Source organism: Mus pahari, chromosome 20 (genome assembly GCF_900095145.1).
Source record: "Mus pahari chromosome 20, PAHARI_EIJ_v1.1, whole genome shotgun sequence".
Classification (NCBI taxonomy): Eukaryota; Metazoa; Chordata; class Mammalia; order Rodentia; family Muridae; genus Mus; species Mus pahari.
The window spans coordinates 6,482,862-6,497,113 of NC_034609.1; the positions used below are offsets into that span (position 1 = coordinate 6,482,862).

At 39.3% G+C, this 14,252-nt stretch overlaps 1 protein-coding gene across 6 annotated transcripts in view; it reads left to right on the forward strand.

The window, feature by feature from the left end:
* Positions 1-14,252, forward strand: part of Inpp4b (inositol polyphosphate-4-phosphatase type II B) — a 751,408-nt gene that overhangs the window by 540,086 nt on the left and 197,070 nt on the right. For all 6 annotated transcript variants that reach the window (XM_021220100.1, XM_021220101.2, XM_029532468.1 and 3 more), the window contains one exon: positions 13,105-13,252. In XM_021220100.1, the coding sequence (XP_021075759.1) occupies positions 13,105-13,252 (148 nt within the window). The remainder of the gene's footprint in view (positions 1-13,104; positions 13,253-14,252) is intronic.

The following is a 14,252-nucleotide window of genomic DNA, read 5'->3' on the forward strand; positions in this document are numbered from 1 at the left end:
GCTCTATTGGCATTCTTCTCTGGGCTTTGTGTTAATGTAGTCTATGGAACTCGGCAGTTTGGAGTGAGTTATGGAGTCCTTACTGAGTGGGAGAGAATGTCATATCCACAATTTTCCATTTATATCTCTAGAGGTATTATTCACAATTCAGGAAATTCACTTATTTATTGTAAGATGCAAACCCATTTACACAAAAGTCTTCTCCCTTTCCGAGCTTGTTTGTGATGATGCAAAGTTGAAAGTGCGCTTGGGGATCTTGGGATCTGAAGGGAGCAGAGAAAGCTCAAGGTGGAGCTTCTAGGTCACTAAACAGCTCTGCAAGAGCCTTAGCTGAATGAGAAACAAAACACTAGAAGCCATAGCAAGAACCAGATATGTGAAGCCCTGCTAGAATTTGATTTTATAATTATATAATTCATACAATAAAGTTGAAAACATGTCGGTTCCTTTTCATTGCTGTGGTAAAATATTATAATCAGAAGCAACTTAAGGAAAATTTCATTTGGGCTCACAGTTACAGGGAAGTAAGAGTCTGTTGCTATCATGGCAGGGTCTCATGGCAGCAATCAGCTCTTGATGGCAAAAGCAAGACGCTAAGAGATCACATCTTCAACCCAAATGGAAAGCATAGTGAAATGGAAGTACCATCAATCTATAAACTCTCAAATCCAACTCTCAGCCATGTATGTCCTCCAGCAAGGCTCTGCCTCCCCAAAAGGTCCATAGCTATCACAAACGGAACTAAGAACTAAGGCCTGAGAGTTCTGATACTTTAGCCGATGGATAACATTTCTCATTTTACTTACCTACTGTGTCTCCTTATTTTTATTTATTTCAAGCACAGATGTAATAAGAAAGTTAAATTTCTTTGGGGAATGGGGAATAGGGGTAACTGGAGCACAAAGAAATATGGCTGAGTGATGTGTTAGGGTTTTATCACTGTAAAAAAAATATCATGACCAAAGAAACTCTTATGAGGGAAAACATTTAACTGGAGCCAGCTTACATTTTCCAAGGATCAGTACACTATCATCGTGGCAGGAAGCATGACAGCTTACAGGCAGACGTGGTGCTAGAGAGGTAGCTCAGAGTTAGTTCTACATTCTGATCAGCGGGCAGCAAGGAGGGACTGTGTGTCACAATGGGCATAGCTTGAGCATATATAAGACCCCAAAGCATGTCTCCTTAGTGACACACTGCCTCCAACAAGGCCACCCCTACTCCAATAAGGTCACACTTCTTAATAGTGCCACTCTCTATGGGCCAAGCATTCAAACATCTGTGAGGGCCGTTCCTGTTCAAACCACCACTGAAGTCTTACTTAGTCCCCGGGTTGGGTGTTCCTGTTAAGTTACATAACAAAAGCACCTCCTGTGCCCCTCTGCCTTTCAAGAGTAGACAGGCTTTTGTGGTGTTGAAAGATTCTTGCACTATTAAATTAAGAGCACTATTGTCTTTTAAATTACATTCAGAGCACATTCAAAGCCATGGCTCCCAGAACTGGGGTCAAAGCCTAGGCTTGCCAAACAGAAAGGTGTCTGCACCTGGCATTTCAGCCTCTTTGCACGTCAGTGACCAAATCCCCCTCCCCCTCAAGCGAACTTAGGCTCCTGATTTCTTTAGTGTGTGTGCACATGCAATTTATCCTGTTTGTGCATGTGTGCTTGCCTGTGCACACATATTTTCAGGCCAGAGTTAGGCTGTATATATCTTCCTTTATTTCTCTCCACCTCATTTTTTTAGAAACAAGGTTTGTCACTGAACCTACAGCCTGTTTCATCTAGACCAGCTGCTATCTGGCACCTGGAACTGGCAGGCCTTTCTTGCCCCTGCCAGCTTTTCCCCAGGAGTGGGGTTATCTGTATATTCAACCACTCTCAGAGCTTTGCATGGGAGCCAAGGATTCAAATCCAAGCCCACAAGCCTTTCCCTATTGCTACATGTCCCTGGACCTGAATTCTTTTTGACTCTTAAAGGTTTGAATTGACTGCAGCCCAGTTTTGCTTTTGAAAATTTCCCATCTTTTTTTTCAAAACATTCCATAAGCATGTTCATTTGATGTAATTTATATGGAGCCAAATACAAACCCTTAGTCCTTTGTAAATGTGTTTCAGAAATTCTCATTTGCATTCAAATGATTTTAAAATTTTGTCGAGAGGACAATTCTCTCTATATTATTTATCACATATACACATCTATTTCTAAGGAGTGCTTCATTGACTGAATGTTTCTATTAGGGTGTTAAATCAGACTGGATAATGACCCTGTTATGAGTTTCTGGCTGTTAGCAAACGTTAGTTATAAGATAGCACCTGACTTGCATACATCCCTATTTCTTGAGTAATGAAATTAGCTCTTTTTCTTTAAAGACTATTGTTGTGTTGTATATTAAAATGTACACTGACTGCCCTTGTTATCCTGAGAGGGCTTAGGTATCATATCACACAGTGGTGATTCCTAGGAGTGTAAGTTGAATAGACACAGATATAAGGATGTCCACTGTCATTAATGAATACATAGAGGCTATCTTTCTATTTATGGAATTTATTAGTTCTTGATTCAGAGATAAACTACACCTTTCTTCAAAGTAGGCTCAATATATCCACTTCTTTCTTCACAAAATAGAATCAGACCATTTTCTCTTCTTGGCAGATCATGTAGATCACTAGCTACTACAGATGGACTTTTGTTGTCTTTTCATTTTAAAATTTATTTCATACATTAACAAACATGGGACCCTTAAATATTGCAAGTTTGATTTCATATGGTGACATAATAACAATCTTCCATCCTGTAGTACTGACCCAACCATTTATTAGTAAAGCAAAATTTAATTTTTAAATATAATTTTCTTTCCTAGTGAATACACAGCTTTGAGATTTCAAGTGAACCAGATAAAACAGCCAGTTCTTACATATGGTTTTTATTTAAAGGTGATCCCAAACCAGAGGAGGAAAGAAGACGGAGGGGAAGGAAGGGGGAGAGAGAGAGAGAGAGAGAGAGAGAGAGAGAGAGAGAGAGAGAGAGAGGAGAGAGAGAGAGAGAGATTCATTAGTTCAGCTTCCTTGGAAATGAACTCCAAGCTTCAAAAACAGAGTGACTTGGAATGGGAATCTTGATATATATATTTCCCCTCAATGATACTCTCTGAAAATACGCAAGGCACCCAAGACTAGCTTTCTTATGATAAGGATCGCCATTAGTCAGGGATGGCACACATGGAAATAGAAGGTGCCTAGAGCAGCAAGATGCTTAAGAGTCCTGAGAATAACTACAGAGCACTTGAATCAGCAATGCATTCCTTACTCTCAAATGTGTAAGGTACTCCAGATCCATAATACAATAGGAAATTGATAAGACGTTGACCCATATTTTTTCTAGATCTTGTGCTTCAGATATCAGATAATTGCATTTAAGTTTTGAATAATATAATTTCTTTGAAAAATCACTACAAAGAGTGTGTGTGTGTGTGTGTGTGTGTGTGTGTGTGTGTGTGTGTGTGTGTGTGTTTCGAGATAATTGCAGGGCTAGAGAGATGGCTCAGCCGTTAAAGGCTAGGCTAGCAACCAAAAATATGAGATAATTGCATTCCATGATTCTCCAACTATTTTCAATTAATGTGTGCTAATATATTTATGTTGTTAATCAGATTCATGAGATGGGTAGATTTGATGTGATCAGTGGTACCATTTTGTGAATACTTTTTAAAGCTTCAACTCTGTGCTCTGTTCCTCTCCTCTCTTGTCTGCCTCGGATAAAGTTACACAATCAAGGAAGGGAGATGGTGTTGTCTGAGCAAAAGAACTTTGCGTAAAGATATACAGAACACTCACAGCCATGGTTAATCTTCCCACCATTCAGAAGCTGTGTGCTTTCGTAAGCAAGGCTTTTAGTTTTGACTTGTTTTTCTTGCCTTCCCATCTCAGACCACACAGTGGTTAGTGCTGTTTCCCCTCACCTCATGAGGAAAGTGATGTTAGGAACATGTGAGTTGTATTTTTGTGGAATGTACCCTGAGCACTGGAGCAGATACAGGGAGGAAACCAACAACCAGCCCACTCCTCCCTAGCCTGCAGAGGTGAGTCCTATCCCATCCTATCATGCAGTAGATTATAAGATTCCTGGTACTGTGACCAGTTTTATGAAGCAATAAATTATAAAGAGAAAGGTAACTTTGACTCATAGTTTTGGAGTTTGTAGTCCAAGGTTGAGTAGCGTCATTTATACTGGGTCTCTTACTTGATTGACACATGGTAGGAACACATTATGGAGCAAATGGCTTACAATGAGTCAGGAAGGAGCAGGAGAAGGGAAAGAGATGAGAACTACAGATTCCTATTTCCTTTGGAGCCAATGTCTCCAGTCTTCAATGACCAAAGAATCTTCAATGAGGCCTCATTTCTTAAATTTACTATTGTCTCCTATTAGCACTACCTGAGGGTCACTCATTTTACACAAGGACCATTAGAAGACATTTATGACATCTAAACAAACAGTACAGTTGTATAGTAACAACCATGGGGCACATGTAGTACAAATTAAACCTTCGGAAGGAAGAAGTGGTAGACTTTGAGGAAGACTTCATAAAGAAAAAGTTAATTCAGTTGATTTTATAGAAATGCTAACTGAACCTATGAAGAAAGGGATGGGCCTATCATTTGAGACAGATAAATGCTTTGAACAGAGCCATAGTAGTAAGCAAATTTTTCTCTGCCTAAAATATGAACTACCTTTGAGTTTTTCCAGTTGTATCCTGCCTTGACCTTCATAGAATGGAAAGAGCTGAAATATACCCATTCTCTGACCATGCCAGGTCTAAATCCAAATTCTGTAGACTGTATTCCCCAAGTGTTATCCTTGGAGTCATTTATTTGTTTATTCTTTACAATGGTGTCTGTTATAGTTTTCAATTGTTCTTGGCCTTGAATCAACAATTGGAAGACCAAGAGTCCTTTTTTTTTTTTTTTTTTTTTTTTTTTTTTTGGATTTTCAAGACAGGGTTTTTTCTCTGTATAGCCCTGGCTGTCCTGGAACTCACTCTGTAGACCAAGCCGGCCTTGAACTCCTTGATGAAAGAAGCAGTGCTGTCTAACTCAGCTTAGAACCCATGATGGCAACACAATTTAGATGCCATAGTGTATATATAGAAACTTCTCTAAGGATTTCTTGAGAATTAAGTTTGATCATTAAGTTTTAAAAATATATTCATATGCATGTATCTGTGCATGGATATATGTACTTGGTATAGGTGACTGCAGAGAATAGAAACATTGGATTCCCTGGAATTGCAGTTATTGGAAACTGTGAGCTATACAGTATGGGTAATTACTCTTAATTACTGATCCATCTCCAGTTCTATGAACTTAATCTTTGAAGAATTTATATCACACACGTTGTCTTTTGTTAATATTAATATGTTGTGTCATTTTTCCTTTATTTTCTTCTCCCTGATGGCAGATTCCCATCCTTCAGCTCCTCCAAGTCCCTCCTGATCCTCCTCCCCTCCCCTCCAGATGCATTCCCCCATTTCCCTGCAGAAAAGAGCAGGAGATAGCCCCCACTCTCACTGTCACCTACACCAAGTACATATATCCATCAGCACTCCCCCACTTCCCTGCAGAAAAGAGCAGATGATAGCCCCTACTCCCACAGCCACCTACACCAAGTACATATATCCATCAGCACTCCCCCATTTCCCTGCAGAAAAGAGCAGGAGATAGCCCCCACTCCCACTGNCACCTACACCAAGTACATATATCCATCAGCACTCCCCATTTCCCTGCAGAAAAGAGCAGGAGATAGCCCCTACTCCCACAGCCACCTACACCAAGTACATATATCCATCAGCACTCCCCATTTCCCTGCAGAAAAGAGCAGGCCTCCCAGGGATAGCAACCAAAGATGATAAAACAAATTACAATAAGACTAGGCACATACACTCATATCAAGGCTGGACATAGCAGTTCAGTAAGGGGGAAAGTGTCCTGAAAGCAGGCAAAAGAATAAGAGATAGCCCCCACTCCCACTGCTAGGGGTTCCATGAGGACACCAAACTACACAACCATAACGTATGAGCAGAGGACTTAGCTCAGACCCATACAGGCTCCATGACTGCTGCTTCAGTCTCTGGGATCCCCAGTGCACCCTGCTAAGTTGATGCTGTGGACCATGTTCTTGTGGTGCCCTCCACAAAATGGTGTCTCTCTCATTCTCTGTTTCTCAGCTCTCATTTTTTTCTGACTTTCTCTTCTTGTCAGTGTTTCTGTTATTCTGTTTTGATTGTTCAGTTCTTGTCCAATCTAATAAGAGCTGAGTTAGATTTCAGATACATATAAATCTAAGATAATTTTGAGTACCACTTGGTATCTAACTGAATTACACGTGACTACCTTAATAATACAGGACACCATTTACAGAGGAGGCAGGATCTGTGAATCAACTGAAAAAACAGTCATTAAACAACTGCATAATTGAGAGTACAGAATGAATGGATTCCTATGAAGTTTCCACAGAACATTAATATATTCATTTTGGATGACCCAAAACCAGTGAATTAGATCCTATTTAGGTAAATCATCTTACCCTGCTCCTGAGACGAAGGAGGGGAGTCAAGATGAGCACAGATGTGTTTTCCCTGGAGAAAAATATGAAGAAAACATGATGAAATAATAGTGCTTTCTGGCAATCCTTTGGACCCTGGGTCACATTTTACACTCCAGCCATCCTATCCAGAACCCCTCATCCTTCTTCATTCCAGAAAGAGATATAAGGAAAGCATCTCTGATGATTCTGATTTGTTTTTTTGCCCCAGGTTGTTGAAACAGTAGATTTTTACATGTTATCAGTCTTGGTTTTGTTGAACACTTCCTTGGCATCTTTGCTTTGAATTACTCAAAGCTGTCAAAGCTTGGCTTTCATAATTGATGAATCCCATGAAAAGCAGGTGGCATGCCACCTTTTAGCACACTCCTGTTACAGAGTCTGGGAGAAATGACACAGACATTTATTTGAATAGAGATTCTAAAGTGACAGAAATCTTCAATTTACTCTCTGCTCTTGTGTTTGTCTGAAGCAGGACCTCAAGGGAGTAATGTATCACTTGAGAGCTGGACCTGTTTAGAATAGCACTCATTAAGTTATCAAAAAAAAAAACAAAAAACAAAAAACATGGCTCAATGCAAAACAGCTCAAGAGCGTTTCTCCTTGTGGAATCTGTCATATGGTGTTTTTAACCTTTGCTTTGGAAAAAGCATAATAAACATGGAAATGAGAATACATTTAAGGTGGATTTAAGAAATGACACATGCAGGACTGGAAAGGCACCTCAGCAGTTTAGAGCACGAAACTACGCTTGCAGAGGAACTGAGTGGTTCTCAGCACCCACATCAGCCATCTCACACTGCTCATAGCTACAGGTCCAGGCGTCTGAGCACAAGCCGGCACATAAACACATCCACATAAACATAGCAATATCTTTTTAATTAATTGTTCCCAATGGTGGAATTGCTACCCACTCCAATGGTTTGTGTTTCCGAATGAACGAGACACACACACACACACACACACACACACACACACACACACACACACTTTAATTTTAATATACCGAATAAAGCTCAATAGTAGAGCAACTGCCAAATCTCCACGTGGTTAATCCAGAGTTATTACTTACTAAATGCTGTGTTCTATCTTGGCTGTTCTGAACCCAGAGGGCTACCCAACTGGTCCGCACTAGGGCCACATTCTCCTTCACAGGGCGGCACTCTTCTCAGACATGGCAACTCTCCTCTCCTCCACACTCATGGCATAGTGCATCTCCCTCTGCCTCCTCCTCTCTTCCAGTTCCAAGCCTCGGAAATTCAAAAAAAAAAAAAAAAAAAAAAACCAAAACACCAAACAACAACAACAACAACAACAACAAAACTGTGCCTCTTCCCAGCTATTGGCTGTAGGCATTTTTATTTACCAGTCAGAACCAACTGTGGGTAGGTGCAGACACTAGTGTGAGCCTTTTTGGTACCCAAATTAACATTAGAATACAAGCAGCATCAGGCCACACCCACTACAGAAATGTGTCTCATATTAGGTGTTGTGTAAATGTTACAGCTCTGAGGGGAAAAGCTTTCACAATGGAAGTGCCACAGCTCTGCTCCAGGGTTTGGGGAACCTTTCCCCACTGCAAGTGTTACAGCTTTGCCCCAGGGCTCAGGTGCTCAGGCAGGGAGAGGTTTCCCCAAAGTGTGACAGCTCTGACAGAAAAGGTTTCATGGCAGTCTGGAACCAAGGAAAATATCTCAAAATCACACCAAATAACAAATCTTACACAAGAGATTTATTGGAAGGGAAAAACCCAGGCGGATGGCTACCTCTGCTTGGGCAAGAATCAGCAGAGAGATGAGCAGAGCACAGGGTTGATATAGTAGTGTTTCTTGGGGTGGGAGGTGGAGCAGAGCTTTCCAGGGTGGAGATTTTTCAGGTGGGTATTGGTGGGGTTTCAAGCCCAGAGCTGCGAGTGAGCCCAGGGACTGAAGGTACTGATGGAATTTTAAGTCCACAGCTTGGGTTTTTTTACTCTCTAAAGCGGGGACTGGGTCCAGCCATTAAGGCAGTTCGAGTGTTCTGTGGATGGGATCTGATGATTGGAGGTCCTCAGGAGAGGGCCCTAGCCACTCACGTGTCTTGAGGAGCTTACGTGTCCCACACTATTATTAAGGGTGTAGGCCTGTGGAAATTCAGAGTTCAAGGTCATAGTAATAAATAATAAATAGTAATAAATGACCTTTCATTTACACATCTAGTGCTTATAGACTGGATGGGAAAAGAGTTGGTGAACACACTCAGCCTTTGGGTCCACTGTGAGTGTTTGATGCAACTATCACCTTCCTTTATTTCCTATGAGGATGTGAAAACTGTCATTATCAACACAGCAAACAACTGAGTTCAGTTCATCTTATCTTATGTTTTGTTTTGATTGCATAGAATGTTATGGTGGTTAAAAATCAGGTCGTATCTATTTATCTGTTTGTCTGTCTGTCTATGTGTCTGTCTATCTTCTCTATTAATTTGTTTGTTCACTTTATATCCTGATCAATGTCCCCCTCCCAGCTCCCTGTCACACAATCTGTCTTCCACCCCCCTACCTTTCTCCTCTGAGAGGGTGGAGACCCCCCCTGAGTATCCACCCATCCTGGAACATCAAGCTTCTACAGGGCTAGGCTCAAACTCATGATCCATTGAATGATATTCTATGATATATAGGAGGCATCCTTGTCTGAGACATAATATCATCAAGAAAAGCTGTTAAATTGAGTTGACTTGCAAAGAGGACCTTGTCATGTGGTAGGTAGTTGGCTTTCTGCTCCTGTGACAAAACACCTGAGCAATTATCTGAGGGCTCTTTTTGGGCATGGTCAATTGACTTCAATATTATTGGGCCTATGGCAAGACAGATTATAGTGAGGAGTGTATCGTGGGGCAAAGCAGCTCAACTCCTTGTAGCCAGAAATCAGAGAAACAGGGCGTATGACTGAGAGTTTTCAGGATGTACCACTAGTGATTTGCCATCTTTCCACAGGCCACCTGCTGGCAACCTAATCTTTAAGAGAGACTTTGAGAGACATTCCAGATGTAACACATAACATGTCACATCGGTGTTCTGAGATTGGCAAAAGTATAGTTTGATTTTGGTTTGGGAAACATGAGTCTCAAATTTCAGCACCCAAGTATAAAAGTTAGATAGGAGACATTCATGGAATGGCCTTCTTTCATGAGTGACTTGCCAGAATTGTGTGTGTATGTATTTGTGTGAGACATTCTTGGAGTAGTTTTCTGAGTGACTTGCCAGAACTGTGTGTGTGTGTGTGTGTGTGTGTGTGTGTGTGTATGTGTTTGTGTGTATTTGTGTGTATGAGTGTGTTCTATGCGTGATTGTGTATATGTGTGCTGTGTACATAGTGTGTCTGTTTGCACATGTGTATATGTGTATTGGTGTGCACATTTGTGTTTTCTGTGTGTTTGTGGGAATGTGTGTTTTTGTGTGTATGTGTATATTGCATGTGTTGTATGTGTTTTTGTGTGTGTTAATATATGTGAGTGTAGGGTGTGTTTACATATTTCTGTGGTATGTGTATATGTATGTGTGTTACACATGTTTGTGCTTGTGTATGATATATATATATATATATATATATATATATATATATATTCATGTCTTTCTGTAAATGTGTATGGTTTTGGCATGTATGTGTATATGATTGTGTGTGCATTGCAAGTATGTGTTGTATATGTGTTTGTGTTTAGTGTGTATTTGTGTGTTTGTGTTGTGTGTACATATGTATGCATGTGTTTGTATGTGTGGTATATGTGTATGTTTATGTGCATGTATGTGTATATGTGTGTGTGTTTGTGTATGAGTGTGTGTGCATGCATATTTTGCTCTTGTTACAAGGTTCTTCCAACACCATCAGCAGCTCTGTTGATTTGTTGACTCTATGGATTATGTGTGCATGATGGTCAGAGGAGACTTTCTTAACTGCTCAGTAATCAAAATGTCCTTGTCTTCTGCTTAAATTTTTTTCAACATAGGTTTATATTTAGAAAACATGGAGAACATTGAAATAAATAAAACCCAACCAAAAAGTTCAAAAGATGAAGGACTTGTTTGGGGCTCAATAGAGACAATGGAGAGCTTTATTTCATGTTTTCTGACAGAACTCAAAATCTAAACTTTATGAAAAAAAAATTACTGATCTTTAAAGGGCAAGAAATATCCAAGGAGTCTTTGTGTTTGTGAGACAGCTTTGGAATTCCAAAGAGGGAAGTTTGAAGCACATGAAGTGGTTATATAATAACTGAGTGATTAACATTTTCATACACTACTGGGAAATCTTTTAGACATTTCAAATGTTGAGGTTTTGTTTTACAGCAACAAATAAAGATACATCACATTTCTAAACTCAGTATGTTTATAAGAATTCATCTTGTCAGGTACAGTTAAACCCGAGTGGCCTTTTATTGAATTCAGTACATGTTTCTTTTTTCTTTTCTAAGTCTTAGAGATACAAAAGCAGAAGTGTTAGAATGTTTTTTATCCCTGTAACATTTTACTTCAGTAATGAATGGGGTTGAGTAGTTTCTGGCTGTAAGTTCTCACATTCTTCTTTCAGATGAAAAATATAGTAAACGATGAGTATTTGTGATGTAGTCAAATTGATAAAACTTAAAATAATCATGAAAATATCCAAATGATAATCTCTTTGAGGATGCATTTCTAGATTTTAAGTTATTTTCTCATTATTCTGGAAAGATGCAGCTACTTCAAGACTTTGAAATGAGCTATGGTAGAAAATGAGCTTTCTGTCTAATTCTTGGCCTGAAGTATTTTAGAACACTTGAATTTGTTGATTTGAAAATAAGGGGTATGGGAAACTTTCGGGATAGCATTTGAAATGTAAATAAAGAAAATAATAATAATAAAAAAAATGCAAAAAAAAAAGTTTTTCTGTTTTAAAAAAAAAAAAAGAAAAGAAAATGAGATTTGGAGAATGCAGAGCTATGTCAGTAGACAAGAACACTGCTCACTGTGCAAGCATAAGAAGCTGAGTTCAGACCCCAGCATTCACATACAAGGCCAGATGTAGCCATGTCTCTGCATGGCCAGCGCTGGGCAGCAGGAGGAGCCATAGGGGCTTACTTCCTCCTAACTTACGGTGAGGTAAGCTAAGCTGTCTGCATCAAGTCAGACAGGGATCAAACAGGATACCTGATGTCCTTTTCCGCACTCTGAGAGCACATGCACAGGTTTACTCATCGCACACACATGCACATATAACACATATTGCATGCACATAAAGTAATGACATTTGGCATAAAGCTTCTGGTGAGTTATATACATATACATATTCATAAGGATAACGTTCAGAGTTCCTCTTTGAGAATAGGTGGTTACAGAGGACAGGTATGAATATTCTCATTTCAGTGCTAAGGAAAGACTTTTAAAATTTTTTTTTTCTCAAGTCGCAGATGAGATATGATATTCTCACTGAATTTTAAAGATTTGAAAGACATTTCCCATGTTATACCAAGAGAATATGATCCATGTGCTGTGTGCTCAAAATTGCTTAAAATCTGATAAATTCACTTCAATATCACCTAATAGTTTTAATCAGATTTATTGGTAAACTGGAGTTGACTCACTCTAGATACTTACCTGACTGGTCTTATCTTAGGTTTTCCTGCCATTAAGCTTTAGTATATGAGTGTAACAATGGTATCATTGTCCAGTATAAACTGGAAGAGAATCCTGCCTGTAAGTGTATGATTTGGGAGTGTGCTGTGATTTTGGAATTCTTAAAGAAGTATCAAGTATAATGTTAATGTCTAACGATTATGCTCTATTCCTGAATTTTTGGCTGTATGACATAGTTATTCTTTAAATTCTGACTACCTACCTAGTTCTCCCTCCCAATGTCATGGATTTGCTTCTGATAATACATGTGTTCAGGGGTTCTGGAAAGTGTGGTATTGACTTATTAATATTTTAAATATGTATAATGTTGAATTTAATGGATCTTAAGCTAAAGAAATAAACCTCTCTGATAAATGAAAATTTTTACCAGTAAGGCCTTTTGAAAAAGAATTTTAATATTTATAATGTAGCATGCCATTGCCACTTATTTAAGAACATAAAGTGAGAATAATCAGAGAAGGCTCATAAATGTGACCAAAATGTATTTTATGTGTATGTGCTTGTAGTTTCATCTCTACTTATAGATGTGTATGTTTCATAAAACATTTTAAGAAAAAGAAATGAATAGGCAGTGAAAACCCACCATAGTTATATTACCTAATTGAATTTCTAGGCATACAAATCAAATTTCACAAAAGGTATGGGTTTCAGACACTAACACCAAAAGTATGATGTTATGATGTAAAACATATATAATTCTTAAAAATCTAAATTCACTAATGGATTCTGATAGGCACTATTTTATTTATTAAATGGTAAACAAAACATTTTTCTTATTGATCGTTTTTTTGACTGAGCTTCATAAGATGTTCATTGGCTAGTAATTTAACTACTGCCTTTTCTTTCTCCTTGCCCAGTTTTAAGGAATCCGGTGTGTAAGCTATATAGATTCCCCACATCTGACAATAAGTGGATGCGAATACATGAGCAGATGTCAGAAAGCATTCTTTCTTTCCATATTCCTAAGGAATTGATTTCCCTTCACATAAAAGAAGACTTATGTAGGTAAGAAATTAATCTCTCACATTTCCTCATGTCATTTCTTTTTTATGCTGTGTTAAAGATATTTAACATGTACTGCATGTGATGTTTTTTGAAATATGAAAATGAGAAATGATCACTTTGAGTAAATAACACATCCATTACCTCACATACCTGTTTATGATCTACCTTTCTGGGGTCTTTTATCATATATGATCAGAAGATAATCTCGACCTTCACTACCCAGTCTGGTGAGCAGTAGTCCTGAAAGGCTCTGGATCCCTTGAAATAAGTCTCATGCAAATTGAGATGTTCAGTGAATATACAGTGCACAGGGATCTTAAGTTCTTAAAGCCTGCAAACGCATGTAACCTAATGATGGAGTCTTAACATTCTGGATATTCAGAGCTCTCTCTCTCTCTCTCTCTCTCTCTCTCTCTCTCTCTCTCTCTCTCTCTCTCTCCAGACATAGTTAAAATTGATTTCAACTACCTCTTTACTTTTACTTTTACCCTTTCCAATATTAAAATTATGGGGCTCAGCAGACAGTTTAAGTGTTTTCTGTAAAAGCAGAAGGGTCTCAATGTAGTCCCCAGTGCCCATGTGAAAAACAAAACAAAACAACAACAACAACAACAACAAAAACCAACAGGTGACACAAACTGTAATCTCAATAAATGGGGAGGCAGAGCTAGAACTCTCCATGGATCTTGCTGGCCATTCCTGCTCACTAAGTGTTGAAGTTCCAGGTTCTGAAAGAAATTTTGTCTCTGCAGAAAAGGTAGAGTGTGGGGCAGTGGGCATGAGGGAAAGGGGGTGGGGGTGGGAGAAAGCCATCCCGCCAGAGTTCCGGTGCTCTGGACGGGCAGACATGGAAGGACTGCTGCATGCTTTCCACGTGGCCCTGAGTGGGTGTCTGCTGTGGGAAGCCACGGAACCCTAGCTCAATGTTGGGGGGGGCAAGGGGCAATCCTAGGTAACAGGCTCTCAGCCTTGGGCATTCCAGACACCGCTAGACACCGAG